The sequence below is a fragment of the Rhinolophus ferrumequinum genome, chromosome 8 (assembly GCF_004115265.2).
Source record: "Rhinolophus ferrumequinum isolate MPI-CBG mRhiFer1 chromosome 8, mRhiFer1_v1.p, whole genome shotgun sequence".
Taxonomy (NCBI): domain Eukaryota; kingdom Metazoa; phylum Chordata; class Mammalia; order Chiroptera; family Rhinolophidae; genus Rhinolophus; species Rhinolophus ferrumequinum.
The window spans coordinates 55,094,743-55,113,318 of NC_046291.1; the positions used below are offsets into that span (position 1 = coordinate 55,094,743).

Sequence of the window (18,576 nt, forward strand, 5' to 3'; positions counted from 1 at the left end):
GGCTGCTTTTAGAGGGTTTAGTTAATAGTTGCAATACAGAAGGTGCGGAGTGCATTTCACAGCCAGAACATTCCAGCTGATGACTGGAATGGCAGATCCTCCAAGTGGTAGAGCAATAAGAAGGGAACCACCGAGGACCTGCAGTGACAGCAAGATACAAAGGAGAAAAGCAAGGGCGACAACTCACTTATGAGAGATGGCAATAGAGGAGAAGGGCTTCCTTGTTAAAACCTGTGTTGAGTAATACACAGGTCTGGGAGTGGCCACATTCCCATTTTGCTCAAGAAACAAGAATAAGCCAGCTGCACCAGGAACATAGAAAGGTCTTCTGAGAGATTGAAGAAGGGAGACGTGCCAGATGTCTAAAATAAGCTATTGTTGTTGACTAAGAAAAAATATACAATTAATTTCTAAAATTTGACAATACACACAGAACTGAGATCAATTCCGTGCATCTCACTGTAAAATTGCTCTTTTTATAGGTGTTTTCTACGCTGATGCAAGATATGCAAAAACCATACAAAATAATACAGTTCAACCCTTGAAAATAATCCACTTATGATAACTACTAAGATAATAGTCATTTGGACTGAAACAATGATGACACTGTGAGTTCTCTGGCTCCCTGAAAATTACGGTACACGCATGATGAGAAAGTGGAGGCGGCTCGATGACTTTTGGTACAGCCACGTCTCCCTAGGACAAGGCGCCTCAGAGTTAGTTAGTCTTGCTTTTATTAATCTCTTTGACTCTAGATGGCTGCACTAATTCTCACTTAGCAAAAGAGAAACCAATAGAATGGCAAAGAGCTGCAAAAGGCTTACTACCTCTAACATCAGAAGCATGGCAACCCAAGACAATGCAAGCACTGTGCACATGTCTAATTGAAGAGTGAATCACAGGACGTTGCTTGGTGAACTTGGGCTGTAATTCATTCCTACACTGTACAACCTGGAAAAACTGACATAAGCTTATTGTACATCAGTTTTCTCAACTACAAAATATTCAAACCTTCTTCTTTGTTATACATGTGTTTTGCGTGATTACCTGGAAAAAATGCTTCTCAACAGAAAATATAGTGCACATTATTCAGCTTTAAAAATGAAGGAAATCCTGATACATGCCACAACATGGATGAACCTGAGGACATCAGGCTAAGTGACATAAGCCAGTCACAAAAGGACAACTGTGGTATGATTCCACTTACATGAGGTAACTAGAGAAGTCAGATTCCTACAGACAGAAAGTAGAATGGTGGGTGCCAGGGCTGCGGGGAGGGGAGAATGGGGAATTGTTGTTTAACGGGTATAGTGTTTCAGTTTTGCAAGAGAAAGAGACTTCTAGGAACCAGTTGCACAACAGTGTGAATGTGTGTAACAAGCACTGAACTGTACACTTAAAAAAGGGTAAGATGGCAAATTTTATATTTTGTAGTTTTACCACAATTAAAGATTAAAAAAAAAAATAAAGTAAAACGCACAATGAGCCTGGCACATAGGAGATAATCAGACCACAAGTACTGACTACATGAATGAAGAAGGCTCCTCATGTAAGACAGCGGAGATCTAATTGGCATACTGTCACTGAAGGATCTTTAAACGTTTCCAGAAAATGACAGAGAGCGTTTGGTGCAATGAGTTAGGGAACCACAAATTATGGGTATCAATGAGTAATCTGCTATGCCTAGGCCCCGGTCCTCACAGGGACCACCCACTTCCGAGTCAGAAGACATCTACCACGTTAGGCCCGTTCAGCCACATAGGTCAGGAAAGATAGCTTTCTGCCAGCCAAGTAAACCACTGCTGTGGGATACTGGAAGGCATACACCGGGAAAAGGGAGACACAGGGACGAGGGCCATAGACTTCTAAATATTTTTCAGCTGCCACTTGGATGCCATTTTGCAATTTAGCAGATTACTGGTCTAACCAAAAAATGATACAGTATTGTGCTCCATCATGATGCAAAGTCCTGTTTGCAAAGGAGCTTGGGAGATATCCCTTAGACAGTCAGAAGACATGTTGATGAGTTCAGTTTTTTTATTCACTCTAAACTTACTGATCCCCACCTCAAGCAGGTGCTGACAGTCATGAGAGGTATAAAGATGAACATATCCTGTCATGAGGATGTAAAATACAGCATAGGAAATATAGCCAGTGATATTGCAATGACTGTGTATGGTATCAGATTGGTACTAGACTTACCGGGGTGATCACTTCCTAACTTATATAAATGTCTGATCACTATAATATACACCTGAAACTAATATAATATTACGTATCAACTGTAATTGGAAAATAAAAAATACAAAAAAAGAAGTGAACATACAATAGTAGAGAAGGGATATGAGGAACAATATCAAAAAAATAAATAAAGAGGAACATATCCTGATCTTTGCCCTGCAAGCCTAGTGAAGGGGGAGAGGCAGGTCACCACACTACTAAAATACAACGCGGTAAGTGTTGGGCACTTGTAAACTAAACACAGAGGAAGGAGTGGTCAAAAACCTTGGGGGAATTGAATAAGACTTCAAAGAAGAGGTTACTTTTGGGCTAGGTCAGGTCTGGGAGGTGGAGCCTGGGTATATTCTAGCTATAGGCAGGGTCTTGAAATGAAAAAAGATGCATGGAAAAACTTAATGTGTTTAGACAAAAGCGAGAAAGTATTTGTAGCCATGACATATGTGTCAGAAGGGGCAGAGAACGGTGTGGGTGATAAGGCTGGAGAAGTGGGTTGAATGTGTTGTTGACAACTTTGACTATCACCCCAAGCAGTTTGGCTTTGTTCTGATGGTTTTAGAAACATTAACTCTTAGGTAGACAAGAACGATTATTTAGACAGGAAGGCCATCTAGGAGGCTACTGTAATAGATTAGGCAAAAGCAGAGATGACTCAACGAAATGTGTCAGTGATATTTAGGAAGCAGGCACCAGGAGCGGCCAGAGGAGAGCAAAGGAAAAGTTCCAGCTTACATGACTGTCGCGTACAAGCATTGCTGGAGGAAGAACGAGACGAGGGAAAGATGATGCCTTCAGATGATGCCAACACTCTGCGTGTGAGGCTCAGTTTCCACATTCATAAAACGAGGATAAATAATCAGTGACCAAACTGGACCGTGGCATGTTGTGAAGATTCAATGATAAGACAAACAGGAAGAACTCAATGCTATCATTTATGAATAGATATGTGGAAGTATGGACCCAGAGAGGGTCTTGGGCAGAAGAGAAACATTTGGGACTAATGGGCACACAGGTTACGCTTGGAAGTGATGGTGGGTATCAACTCCATCATCCAGGGAGATGGCATTCTGTAATTCAGGACCACACCACAGAGTGCACACATATGTACAGCATGGCGCACGGAGCTGTAGGTCAGCAAATACAACTTTGAAGGAACGATCTAAATATGGAAATCTGGAGAAAATGGCATCATGGAAAACAACAACAACAATAAGCCGTGAATATCCAAAACTGCCAACTCCACCCAGAAGCAGGTAGGGTGAGAACTGGAATGAATGGGTTTAACACGTAGGTCAAGAGTAACCTCTGTAAAAGCTATTCTCGTGGAGCGGAGGTGTGAAAACCAGATCACAGTTCATTTAGGAATGTTGTATTTTTGTGACATATTTTAATGCTTGATAGCCCCTTAGATTTGGGGAAAATTCATTTCATAGGGCTAAAGCACTGAGATTTTACTATCTGCCAGGAGCTGCAAATAAAATCTTTCTCGTTTATTTAATTTGGAGAACAGAGGGACTTGTGGATCAGACTGAGAGAAAAATCACTGCTGTCAGGTTTCATGGCTATATATTTTCATGGAGAAAAGGACACTAGGGAAGAGTTAAGAGACAATAGGAACAAAACAAAACAACGCAAACAGAAATAGAGAATAATGCAGAAAGCAGTACGAGCTTAGCACTGCTGGGAGAATAGAGGTGAGTGTCTTTGAGACAATACCCATCTGCCAGGGGCCATTAAAGACACATGTCTGCAAGCACTTTACAACATAACCTCACTTACCTTTCTTTTGATATCAGTGAACTGGGAAAACATTAAAGACCAATAAAACGACAGCTCCAGGATATAATAGTAGTGAAGGTCAGTTGTGAGTGGCTGAGGATCAAAAAGAAAAAAACAAGAAAGATTAACAGTTAATAGGAAACCCAATTTGTGTGCCAAACATCTCAAGCTCAGAGCTGAAAAGTGACATGGTCTTATGTCGCCACTAATTCCAGCCCCATTCTCTTTATGGATAAGGGGGCTCTGAATTCTTCAGTCATCAGCTTGATGACATAGTTTTGTTTCATCTCCAACCAAAAAGTGTCAATTAGTACGAACATTTGGTATCCAATTCACTATTCACTTTAACCATACCATTTATGGTTCTTTGACACGAATATCTGCAAGATTCCTTAGGCAACCTGAAAAAAAATTCTAACATACACAAAAAGAATAACTCTGGATAACTGCTGTGAGATTCCACAGTGCAGGGACAAGGGAGGCAGGTGATAGAAAGAAACTGGAGTACAATATGAATCACTGAGGCAAAGTTTGAAGTTCTGCATTAATCAGAGCTTTCTTTCAGTATATTGTAAATATCAAATAAAGACAATTCAAAAATATTTCTTAAAAGATTAGAAGGACGAGGAAATTGCTGAGAGATACCGGGCTAGGCACTCAGTCAGGAAATCTGAGATCAAGTCCCACCGCAACAGCTTAGTGGGTGTAAAACTTGGGCCTTACTTTATTTATCGTAAAATGGAGGTGACACCTGCTCTACCTGCCTCCGAGGCCCAGGAATGGGGAGAGGTTCAGAGACGCCGAAGTCAGGAATACTTTTATGCACATAAATCCATAAAAACCACAATGAAACAGTGTTTCAGAAAAACATTTTCAATGAGTTGATTTTCATTGTTTCATTGAACTGTAATGAAATGCCCTGCTTTATGAGAATGAGTGAAAGACCTTTGAAGTTCATCACACAAACATATCCACACAGCTACCCACAAGGTAATAATATATGTGATAAATACAATGGAAACTTAAATGTATTGTAAACCAATGGCAGCATAACAAATGACCTTCATGAGAAGATGGTACTCACTGAACTACCAATTCTACCAACTTTACCCACGGGCATCAAGGAAAACAGTTGTCACACTCACTGATCTTTGGCAACAGAACATATGAGGGGACAGCATGTGCCCCCACAAGCAATCCTAAACTCTGAGAATCAGTGTATTCTATCAAGCCCAGCAGCACCCAGGACAGAGTATATTTTTTCACTGAATTGTCCTTTCGAAATTTGAAGGCATTAGCAATGAGAGATGGGAACTTAGGTCAAAGATATGGCAGCAATAAAGTCTAGAAAACGGGCTGGCTTCAGGACCCTTGGAGCCAAGATTAAATTTCAGTTCTAATGACATTCCCTTACTCCTTGCATCATCACCTGGGAAATTGCCACACTGGGCTACAAGGACAAGTGAGAGCATACCTAGAAACCGCAGAGGTCAGAAGAGAGCGTCATATTAGAATAACTATCACACTCGTGGAGTACTTTGCAGTTAACAAAGCTTACTCACGTGTTAATCTCCTTGACTCTCATAAAAAAATCCTATAAAATTAGTACTACTGTTTTCTAGATTGTATGCTTGCAGGAAATTGCTGTCAGTTATTTCAGGTTGAGAGGCTGATCCCAGGTCTCACAGCGAGTGAGGTCCTGTCATTGTCATGCTAGGGCTTCTCATTCTTGTGCTCTTTATGACAAGCTGCACAGGGACCAATTGCAGGCAACTTGACATTATTTTACATTAAAATATATACACACATCTGAGTCCGCATGTACGGTATCTTTTATTCTATACTAATGATGTTTCCTATTTTTAAGCATGACTGTATCTACCAGATGCTCAAATTTTCATGTTGAATCTATAGTTCTGTCTGTGAAACAGTCTGCAACCACATTTGGAGGCACTGCCCTCGGAACTAATTTTCTCAGAAATAAGCGATTTCTCAGCTCCAGCCCCAAATGTGAAAGTTATTTCAGACTACATTATGGGAAGAAGAGTGGGTAGTCCATTTAATATGGCATTTGTCTCAGTGTTGTTCACACGACAGAATTGACCTCACAAATGCAGTACATTAGAGCAGCTACCGTACCAACATTCAAGTTAAGGTTTCTAGAAGGCTTTGATGGATTTTTCTAAATAAAATTCTAGATATATATGGAGTTTTTCCACTAGGTATACCATTACAGGACATGAAGAGAGCTATAAATGACAACATTCCAAGTATTTAAGATAGTAAAACAGCAATTGGGCCTGAGAATTACAATTGTGTTCTATAATGACTGGGTTTCAGTGTTGCTTTCGTTTCTATCAACTGGCTTCGGAATACTCAGCTCTCTCTAGCCATGGCATGTTGGTTATTTACTTCTTTTCTAATCTGAATAAGCTATATGAAAGACATGGAAGTACAAACTGGAATTCCATTTCAGTATGTCCCTAGAGTATCCAGTGCCGGCCCTTATCCCTATTGCCACACTGTGTTTAACAGAGAAGACGCAGAGTATGCCTGCTGCCCATTAATCTTATGTACACCAAAAAGACCAAATGCCTCTAAAAAGACAACCCTAAACAATCCTATTCAATCTCAAAAACCCAAGTTGCTTATCATAACATATATCTATTTTATCACCAAAATACCTAGTTGTATTAAAGAACATATCCCAATTGAATTAGAAGTTCTAGAAAAATTTTAGCAAGATATTTCTAGAAAAGGCCCAACTTTGATATTCAAATAGTAACTGATCTAAGGTCCACAACACACGCTAATATTACTGATTTCATAGACAGAGGCAAAGATGTCAGTGAGCAGGGGTCTGAAATGCTCCCTTTCTGGGAAACAATTTTAATTTCATTTTCAATGATGATTTTTTAGTCTACATGTAAAGTACAAGCACATTTTTCGGTGCTCAAGGAAGTGGCTTGATGTACACATCTAGAGGCCGCTCCTAAGCCAGAGTGAACAAAACTCAGCATGCCCGCTCCAACTCCACACTGGAGCTTTTCCCCACTTGGTGTTAAGAAAAGCCTGTGCTGTTATCAGATCTTCAGGCTTTCCTCGGTAATTAGAAGCATATTGGCTGTCAGAAACAGGAATCATCCACCTGTTGAATTGATTGTATCTTACTCTCTGGCAAATGCACCTTTCATGCCTACTCAATCTGCTAAAGCAACTGAGTTTTGATTCTGGACTTCGCTGAGACACAAACTGCTTCCCGCACAAGGCTCTGTCCAGCACCCAGCAGCAGGAGCGGGGGCCAGGGGCCGAAAAGCAAGGTGGCTGCCTATCCTGCAGGGCCCTGCCTGCAACCGTGAAACTAACCTAGAGAGAGACTCTATGTGTGTAAAAACCCAAACAGTAATGTCTCCTTACCTGGTAAGGGTAGTTATACCAGCAATGTCTTGTATTCCACAACCAGGGGGTCTGGAAAAAATGACAAAGAAACATGTTTTACACGCTGTGGAAAAGAAGCAGGATAAGAGATGTTTATGACAGGTTCTTGCCTGCCACGCCATCGGCCCAATATTTGGGGATTTCAACAATCTACCCATGTGCGAACTGAAGAACTTAAAACAATAAGGAATAAGATATTAAAGCAATTAGTGTCCCATCATACATTCTCTCTGGATAATGTTCTAAACTCAACTGGTAGTATTTCAGGCTACTTCTGGGATGGAGTCCAAGCTGGTGTTTTTATATTTTGCTGGTCACATAGACACACTCCCACTATGTAACCCACCGCAACAGCAGAACCCTTCAGGGGTCTCACCTAACCAGATACAATTCATCAATCACCATTAGCAATAAACAATGCTGATAGTTGGTGCAAACTACGCTAAGACTCCTTCAACCCAGTGTTTACAAAGCAGCATTATTAATCAATTGCTTCATGCCTTGACCAGAGGTTGGTAACAGGCAGGTATATATTTTATTTCAGTAGGACAGGTCAGACTATTTCCAGGCCTGAGAGAATTAACCTTCAGGGCATACTCCACCCCTACCCCGTGCCCCACCCCACTCCTGGTCAAGGTCTTTTAAAGACAAAACAATCATTCTTAAATTGACAGCAATCAACTGACTTATGACACTGTCTAATCAGCTAGAACATCCAAGTGTACACACAGATTCCAAACATTTGTAATAAACAGGGAGGAGCCGGTAAAGATTTAAACAGACTGCAAACAATCCAATAATACCAACACAAGCTTTCTCATATTTTTGCATTAACTTTGTAATTCTTTAGCACCTCTGATCTACAGCTATCAACACTTTATGGTATGCATCTATGTACGTTTGATATACATCTGTACGTTTCTTATTAAGGAACATAATCACATAATCACTAATTCAATTCATGTGTTTATCTCAAAATGAAAATAATGTCACTGAAAGATTAGTGTCAGACAAATCTGTATTGACCTAACCTTCTTATCTTGTCACAGACCCTATAAGACCAAGGTTGCTGCCCTCTGTGGAATGATAATGCAGCTGTCTCCCTGAAAGCCACACAGCTATCCTTTCACCTTGCACCAGTGAGGGTGTGGATGTGAACAAGAAAGAGACTGTGCAATAAATCTGACAAATTCAGTGACCTAAATTAACCTCACAGGGTGATCTGATCCTATAGTCCTAACTGGGCAGGTCATGATGGGTAGCCACATCCCAGGCCTAGAAAAGGTTTATCTTTGCCTTAAGCAAGCCCTGTCCATTGTTCTTGTGCATCTAGGTTAACACACCTTTGAGATGCCAGAAGTAATCCTCTTTTTCCAGACCCCTCAGAGACGTAACCACCCTCAAGGAAGCATATAATCTTGGCCATTATCCTCTAGTCCAATCATAGACATTTCCCCACCTTACCTTCTCTCACTTTCATGTAATCATCCTTTGTTCCTTCCTTAATTCCAAATGTATAAAAAGAAATGCAAAACTGTCTTCTCCAGAGCATTTGAGATCTTGCTTCCTGGGATGTTGTCAATTTGGGTCAAATAACCTCATAAAAATTCTCTGCATGGACGTTTGGACTTTCTTATGTTGACAAGGATGATAATATTATCTAATATCTGTTGTGTCCTCCCTATACCGATATACATTTTTTTAAGGATTTTCACCATGATCTGTTATTTAATTAACCAATTAAAAAGTTTATCTTTTGACTGTCCCATATAATTTTAAAGGATCTTACATATGAACTCATTTTATCCCTATAGTAGTTACTAGTATTTGCCTCATTTTGTAGATAGGTAAATTGAGGTCCCGAGTCTATAAATAACTACCCAAATTAAATAGCTAGACAGTGCCAGAACTGGAAGTCAAACTCAGACTGTCTGGTCTCAAATCCAAATGTAACCACTGTTCACTCTGCTTCTGACTGTGATAAAAACTGGACCAGGACTCTGTTTAGGGAGCCAGATTGAAATAAAAAACCATTTCAGGCCCTAAACTTAAAACCACTAGGGGATCTTACATTCCCCTTTCATGTAAGTACTACTAATTCTTCTTTTTTGCTGGTTTTGCCTTTTGCTACCTGTTTAATTCTGTACATATCATGTAATCTCCCTGTGCTTTAAGTTCTGGCTGCCTCAGTTGTATGTCTGTCCGTCTCCTCCATTTCTGTCATTCATAAAATCAAGTTCATTACTTACCTAACTAGGTGATTGTGAGGATTAAATGACATAGCATATGTAAAAATACTTCAGAGGCTTCAAAAGTTTAACATGTTATTGTCTTATAGTTATACAAACAATACATGGCCATTGAGGAAGACATAAAAAATAATGAAAAATAATTTGAATGTACAGCCCATTTTGGGTCTTTTTTCCTATGGAATATATATAAATACAGATAGATTTATCTTTAAACACACAAGAATTAGGAAAGATCATCACGAGCAAATATGTGTCATTAAAAACCAAGGCTAAGACCATACACACCCTTGTATTCCCAACTATTAGTACGGATATGAAAGTTGGACAGTGAAGAATGTTCACAGGGAAAAACAATGGATTCGTTTGTAATATGACATTGTAGAAGAGCTCTACAGATACTCTGAACCACCAGAAAGATGAACAGGTGGGCCCTAGAGCAAATTAAGCCTGAAACACCGCTGGAGGCAGAAATGACAAAACTGAAGCTGTCCTACTTCGGGCACATCATGAGACAGCAAGGTTCTCTGGAAAAGACAGCAATGCTGGGAAAAACAGAATTTGCAGCAGGAAAAGAAGACCAAATATGAGAAGGATTGACTCCATAAAAGAAATGGTAGGCTTGAGTCTGAAGGAGCTGAGCAGGGCTGTTGAGGACAGGACATTGTGGACATCTCATTCACAGGGTTGACTCAATAGCATGGAAGACATACACGCCCGCGCACACACACATGCATAATTTTTAAATGTGGGCACAACACACCAAAATCTATTTACAAGGACAGTACAAATGTTAGTTATTATTTTTCACTCTCATAAAGTTGTTTATTAAATCCACAATTAGTTGAAAGTCCCAGAGGGAAAGCTATGTCATATGCATATGTTTATTCCCCCAGCATCTGTGCCCAGGTTGACATTTCAGCATTCATTTGCTGAATGCTAATGAAAAGAAATATAGAATGAAATACAAGGCCTAAAACAAACCTCTCAGTATTTTTTTTTTTTTAATTTACCAGTGCCAAGCCCACAGGGCATGCGTGTGCTAGTCTCTACAGATGCAGCGGCAAGCAATCTCTTCCACTGCGACCATCCCTTCCGGGCACAGGCAGGAGAGAAAAGGCCTGACTCCCAGTGATCCAGGAAAATCCATCACTGAGAGCTTTCCTTCCTCTGTGAGTTTCCTGGATCACTGGTTTTCTTTTAACATCCAGGCTTTTCCATGTGTGCATCAGACGTAGACCCTCTCGCCCTGTTTGTATTATGTGCCAATACCTGAGTGACTTACAGAAACAGTGGATGAAGTCTTTGTCTTTCACTGGGCCCCTGCCCACATGAAGCAGGAACAAAGAACATTGTGAATTTGATGGAGCTACCAGGGCCCAAGCTCGACCCTCAAGCTTGTTTGCCAAATATTTAAATAAGCTCTTTCACATACAATGCATATTTACATATACCTCCACTCTGACAATACTAGACATCAATACCACCTTCTACCTGATATGCACACTACATTTTTCTAGGATCTCATGTTATGTCCTCCTAAAAACTCTTTGAGACAGGTAGAACACATTTCCCAATTTACAGATGAGAAAACAAATCCATAAGAAGATGTCGCTCTTCATTTCTAATAACTCAACAACACTGGTGTATAAATTGGATTGGCTGCTTACAATTTAATGCATTAGGTGTAACTTCCTTAATTCGAACTGATACCACGAAGTTTTCATTTTTTTAAATCAATTTTTTCATTTTTCTAGGTATCTTTTTTAGATCTCCACATTCGTATCAAAATCTGTATATTCATCACACAAATTAAAGTATAGCAACATAACTAAGAATATAAAAAGCTGTAATCGTTGAAATATTTAGATGTAAAAAAAAGCAATGGTGATGAAAAAAATACACAAAAAACTTCGGTGTAGAAGAGTGGTCATAGCAATTCCTGTATAATAAAGTTCTGTACCTCGGACAGTGCACGGCGATTCAGGCACATTTTCTGGACATAGACGAGTCTTTTTCACATAGCATTACACTATCAAGGAATGTTAGCAAGGTTGGAAAAGTCTAAAAACCTAGTGATTCTCAGATCTTTTCATTCCAATACCTTAAGATTTACTTTATTCCACTTCCCACATGTACACTTAAATAATGCTGTGAAGCACTTTATAGATTTTAGTGTATTGTACACATATTATCTCATTTAATTCCCACAACAACACTGTAAGTGCTCAAGCTAACACAGCCAGCAGATGCCATAAAAGATAAAGAACATGCTGGCACAGAACTTCTCAAACTACTAAAATGCAGGCTCTGATTCAGTAGGTGGGTCTGGCTTGGGGCTGAGATTCTGTATGTGTAACAAGCTTCCAGGTGATGCTGGTGCTGTTGGTTGTACCTTGGACCTCACTTTGAGCAGTAAGGTGCTAGGAGAAGGTAAAGAGGGTGACACCATACTCTCGCTATTGGCCATGTGTAAGGCATCTTGCTAGGCACTTCATTACAATATCTCACAATTCAGTACTAGGTAAATAAATTAATGAATTATTTATCATCTTTACAATAACCATTCAAGGCAGAAATTGCTAGTAAAACAATAGCCAGAAACAATGCTTCTGAACCAACCTCCCTATTTGATAGAACCACACATTGAAGCTCTGGTAGAAGAAATAAGAGCTAAATTTACAAGTTTCATTTTGGGCTGGTACCCCCCAAAGTCAATGTGAATGGGTTCTTATCATCCTTTCTCCATTCCCATCAGAAGCAGATAATGAGAACTAGAGCGGTCACCTTTGACCCTAAGGTCATAATTTCTGCTAAGGTTTTTGTCAGAGGTCTCCTATCAGCCCTGGTCTACTTATCTCTGGATTATATGTATGCAGTAGAGATAAATTCCTGTCATTTCTCTCATGTCTAAGCTACAGCATTGTCTATGTTTAAAAATATGTAATCAGTAGCAATCTGTATTCTCACTAATATATGCACCAAGGTAAGTACCATTAATTATTTTATAGACAGATAGCAGTCACAAGGATATTTAAATTCCCCAGATGGTAAGTAGAAAGGCTGGAATTCAAACCCAGGCCAACCAGATTTTTCACTATACCTTCCCCAAGGAACGCTGGGTATCCAAATAATGGGAAATGAACAAAAAAATCTTGGACATTTGGAATCGATTACCCAAAATGAGTTATTACATTAAAAGAATGAATTTTAGGGTTAGAAAGGACCTCCAAATCTTGTTTCATATACATAAAAACTCGCATGTCTCTCATGTTAAAGGGCTCCATGGCTATCAATCTCTGACAAGATCCCTTAGGCTTACTTCAGTCGTCACATGGCTGAAGTGAGAAGGTAGCCCATCAGGAAGAGAGGCAATCCAGGCAGACAGCTCTCACCGGAAACTGAACACTACCAGAGCACGATCTGGAATTTCTAACTTCCAGAACTGTGAGAAACAAATTTCTGTTTTTTTAAGCCCCCTAAGTCTATGGTATTTTGTTATGGCAGCCTGAGCTGACTCATGCAGCATCATAAGACAATGCCTCATAAATGGTGCTTAATAGTTATTAAACTACCCATCAAATAATTTCAATTTAAGAAGACTTACACAGTATCTGATCAAGAGTAAGACAGACCATAACACAGGTATGGTTACCCATGATTAGAAATGACTTCTAACACTCTCCTTCTAAGCCATAATGTATATATAATGGGATTTTTCATTACATAATGCACATGTGCTCCCAGACACATCACTTGAGACACAATTTGGCGACAAGCACATCTATCAATCACACAGTGTCCAATGGAAAGCTTCTGTGGCTCTTCTTACCCTGACAAACCCAACCCCAGCACCAGGAATGGAGGTCAGACATGCTGCCGGGGGTCATACTCTGACTTTATTTGCATTTTGACCATATGCATAAGACTTGAGTGCTATTTCTTCTATGATTTCTTCAAAGAGGAAACTGGAGAAGCCTTTTTAGGTAAATCTGCTCTTTTATCAGTGGTTCTGTAGAGGTTTCATCATGAACAGAACTAACAAAAATAGATCAGGTCTGATCATTTCACTTTACCATCTGGAGTAAGATTAGTTTGGTTTTATTCTATTGTTTTAAAGTTCTACTTGAGATACTTTTAAAAAATAATAGTTTTTGAAAATCTAGTTTCAGTTTCCATGTCACCTATCACGATGATGGATCGATCATCAAAAATCAAGGCGGCTTTGTCCAAGCCCATAAAGTTTATGATACTGAGAGTGAACCCTAATGGACTTTGGGTGATCATGATGTGTTGATGTAGGTTCATCAACTGTAAGAAATGTACCGTGCTCGTGGGGGATTTAATCATAGGGAGAGTGTGCATTTGTGGGGTGGGGAGCATGTGGGAAATTTCTGTACACTCCCCTCAATTTTACTGTGAATGTAAAACTGCTTTAAAAACTCTTAAAAAAAAAAAATCAAGGCAATTGGACTACCACAGACCATTGATGCTTATCATGTTACTGTGAGTTAAAGGAATAATAGCATTTGAGGCAAAAGACCAGAGAAAAAATGCTCAGTTAACCAGGCAAGTGTTAAATGATTATATATATATACATATATGTATATATATATATATGTATATATATATATATACACATATATATATACATATATGTATATATATATATACACATATACTTTTTTCAAGAATTCGTAGATACCTACAGCTGGATGAATAGCAGTTTTTTTGAATTAACAACTATTTTCATTTAACAAAAGAACATGAATCATGTAAAATATTGAAGATATTTTGTTGCTTTATCCAAGAAATGAAAGGTGTGTGGGTCTTTACCCGACTGAAGTCAGCATCTTAGAGGCAAAATTTCATCTTTCGTTATTTCCATCCAAACTCCTACATGGCTTTCACAAAGCCCAGCTGAGACAATAACAGTCAAGGAATGAGATCGAAGAGACATGCTGGCCTCTGCAAAATTTAAATACAAAATATACAGAGCCTTGGATCATGCTTTAAAATGCCAGAAAGCTTGATCCCTGAACTATTCTGAAACGACTTTCACTGAAACTACCCTGAAAACACTTTCAACTGAGTCATACTTAAATCTTATAAGTTTTGTCTTGTATTGAGGATGTATTTTAAGAAATAAACATGAGAAAAATGCTTCCATGTCTGCAATGAATTTATATCGGAAAGGTGACCTTAAGTCCAATGTATGAGTTCCACATGATATTTTTCCTTTTAAATTTAGTCCAAGGGGAAAAAATACTTCCCTTCCGTGAGTGCTTAGTATGTTTCCTCTTCCCATGTGAGAATTGTTACCTATTATCTTTTTACCTTGGTTTTGGGAAACAGATTTAATTCTATCTGTTCAGTCATACCCACTGTGGCTGTCTCTTAACATCTTTGCTTACTTTTCCTTTTATGTGTAATTTTTTAATCTTAATATCTACATTAATAATGTTATATAAACATTGCAAATCACTTTTAGAAACATTCAACTGTATTATTTAACTGAATTAATATAAATCAAACCCATTCAAAATGACAGTCTACAGTTTCAGTTTAATACACATTGCAAAATAACTCAGAATGCAAAGAAACATTTCATGCTTTGTGAGTCTAAAAACTGATAAATAATTGTGTTTGGGGTGAAAAGAATGAAGCCAGAAGTTTCTCAGCCTGAAGCTGCTGCTGGTCAGTGGTAAGCAATCAGTGATAAAGCACTCTCGAGTGCTCCCCAGAAGGCAATTTCCTCCCCTCCTGGGTCAGGAGATATGTGACCATAAATCCACCAAAGCAGAGTGGTGAACTCTCTCTGGACCCCGCTGGCATCTGCATGAGCTTGGAGAGCTCTTGTGACGCGCAAATGTAATTGGGACTTGACCCCGTGGCATTATATAAAGATATCCCAGCTTTTCATATCGATCAGGTCTTAAAAAAGATGCTAGTCCTCTAGACCTGGTCAAGCATGTGCTTTAAGCATATTCCGTAATCAATTTAGAAAGTAATTTGCCGGGCTGCCAAGCATACAGAAATAGAAGAAGTTCCCTGGAGATGGGCCCTGAGGTCACAGGGTTTCTAGGAGGGTTTAATCTTAGAAACAAAGAGAAGAAAAATGTGAGTGGCATTTCCACGTCTTCTAAAACCTTCTAGTCAGTGTTTCTCAACTCTTTCTACCTCTGCTTAGCAGAGGGACTCCACATACACCTAACAGTAATTGGGACTGTGATTCTCAAGAGTCGGAGGGACGGGAAGCTTAAAAAACTATAGCTCCCATTGATTCAGATGCGGACTCTCCACGCCCAGTGAGGATCACTGCAAAGCAAAATGGACTGATCAATGAAATCCATGTTTAGAACAGAAATTAGGGATAAAGGAATCAGATGAAGGAAAGATGAAAGAAAATGAGGTGGAAAGATCTAGAAGGAGGGGAAAATGGTGAGAATGTCAACGCAGGGAGAGAGAGACACACAACAGAGAAAGGCCACAGTAAAATTTGGGAATGAAGCCAGTGAGAGTGGCTATTAGGGAGCACAAAATTAGTCAAAAGATAATTTAAAGAGATCATTTATAATATATTACAAAGGATTAATATTTCCAATATGAAAAGAGTCCACAAAAATTTATGAAAATATTTAAATACCCAATGAGAAAAATGGGGAGAAGATACAAACAGGAAACACATTAAACAAAAATATACGTGACCGAAAACATATGGAAAAATTACTTAGGTTACAACTAGACAGAATTTTTTTACCCATGTCTGCAAAATATTTAAAGAGATTAGTACACAGAGGCCAGCCATGTATACGGAAACCAAAATTCTGCAAATTTAAATAACCTTTCTAAAGAGTAATTTGGTCTTTAAACTCTGCTTATCCTTTGACCCAGCATTTACTGTAAAAAAATTAATTAGACCCATATGTAAAGGCATTTATGCATGAACTTCCATTACAACTATTTTCCTAGTAATGAAAATTCAAATAAATCTAATTGTTCAATAATGTGAGGTTGGCATGTGCTTAGCCGGGATTCTGTGGGAGCAAACCCTCAGATGAGGACATGGAAGCAGGCTGTTTATTTGATAGGTGATGCAATGAAACAGAACAAGAGAAACGGAGAAAGTGAGACAGATGAGGGAGAAAACCCAATATGGTTTTTGGGAACGAGCTGGTTACTGCTGCAGCAACTACATATCAATTCTTCCGGGGACCTCTGCAGAATTATGTAGCACGTATCTCATATCTGTCCCAACCCTGGACGAAGGACCGGGGCATTTATTCACCAACTCCCACTGGCCATTGGTTGAGGTTTCAGTATTAACTGCTCCATATTTCTAGGTTGTACCTCCTTGTATTTAGGTGACCTGTGCAGCTTTGGGGAAAGTAGAGCAGTGATATGGCACAGCTTGCATCTGCTGTGAGACACTGTCAAAGGTGCATGGAACTGTCCTCCACAGCTATGCTAATAGCAGATGGGCTAAGGAGATGTAACAGCACATTTCAAGTTAAAATCAGATTGCAAGTAGAATAAACAGTGTACCTTCTATTTAAAGTGGATAGATATATTTAAACACACACACACACACACACACACACACACACACACAACTCACACACATACTCGAAAAATACCTGGTAGTATATCTATCAAAACTTGCCTAGTGACTATCTCTGAATACTGATTATCTCAGGTGATTTTTACTTTGTTTTTCTTAAGTGTTTGTATATCTGTGTTACACATAAATTACACAAGTAATTTTGCAGCTATATCTTTTCTGTAATGAATGGGTCTTATTTGAATCATAAAAAGAAGCCAAGTTCATGTACTTTGAACAGGTCTCATTAAAAAACACATTTACTCTATATTAACAAACAACATTAAGAGTATTAATAATATATTGCCATCCTCAAAGTAGTCAATAATTCTAATTAACTTTAAACTAGTTTAAGAAAGAGCTGCTTTCAGGGTATTTACATGTTGACAATGATATTTCAAGTATAAACCACTCATTAATAATTTAATTCTAAACTCTCAATTAAAAAAGAATAGCATGGGGAAAATAATAAGATGAGCAAATAACACAGAATAAACCTTACATTCATTACAGTGATGAGCAATCATTTTGCCACCCACGCCACCTACTCTCATTTTGCACATCCTCATCAACCTCTCCCTTACCACTTCTGAATCAATTTGCCTAGGCCCTAATATCTTCATGCTAATATTAGTGCATCCTCGTCATTCACTCACTCTTTCAAACATTTATTGAGTGGCTACCACGAATCAGGCACTCTGCTAGGCATGAAGACACAATAGACAAGTTCTCCATTCCCAGGGAACTTGCCATCTCCTGGGTAACCCAAACAATTACTTGATATAGCAAGGGTATCCACAGGATGCAGAGAAGTAGTACCTAGAAAGCCACCCAGTCCAGTCTTCAAGGGTGAGGAAGGAGGGGAAGGCTCTGCCGGGAGGTGCCATAGTAGTTGAAGCCAGAAGGGCAAGCGGAAGATAGTCTTCTACAAGTAGTAGATGGAGGAGAGGAACTGACAGATAGAAGAACATGAACTTCCTATCTTTCGAACACCGTGTCATATTTCCAACAACATAATTTTTCTTAAACATCCATTTCCTTGCATCATTCTCTAGAGGATTAAAAAAAGAAAAGCTTAAAAGCTACATTTCCAATTGCAAAGGGAAAATGCCTCTGCCTGGCTATCCACGACACTGGTGAGGCTTGCTGTCCACCGTGACCATACAAGATTAAATCCTCTCTTCCCAAGAAGCACCCCCTGCTCTCTCCAGGCCAAGCACCTTGCTGTGTGTGTCTAGTGACACCCATCTCCGTGCCTTAACTACTCAGACT

At 39.1% G+C, this 18,576-nt stretch overlaps 1 protein-coding gene across 2 annotated transcripts in view; it reads right to left on the bottom strand.

Moving 5' to 3' along the window:
• Window positions 1-18,576, bottom strand: part of CERS6 (ceramide synthase 6) — a 276,665-nt gene that overhangs the window by 60,511 nt on the left and 197,578 nt on the right. For both annotated transcript variants that reach the window (XM_033112505.1, XM_033112504.1), the window contains exons 5-6: window positions 7,435-7,485; window positions 4,018-4,110 (exon numbers count right to left, since the gene is read on the bottom strand). In XM_033112505.1, the coding sequence (XP_032968396.1) occupies window positions 4,018-4,110; window positions 7,435-7,485 (144 nt within the window). The remainder of the gene's footprint in view (window positions 1-4,017; window positions 4,111-7,434; window positions 7,486-18,576) is intronic.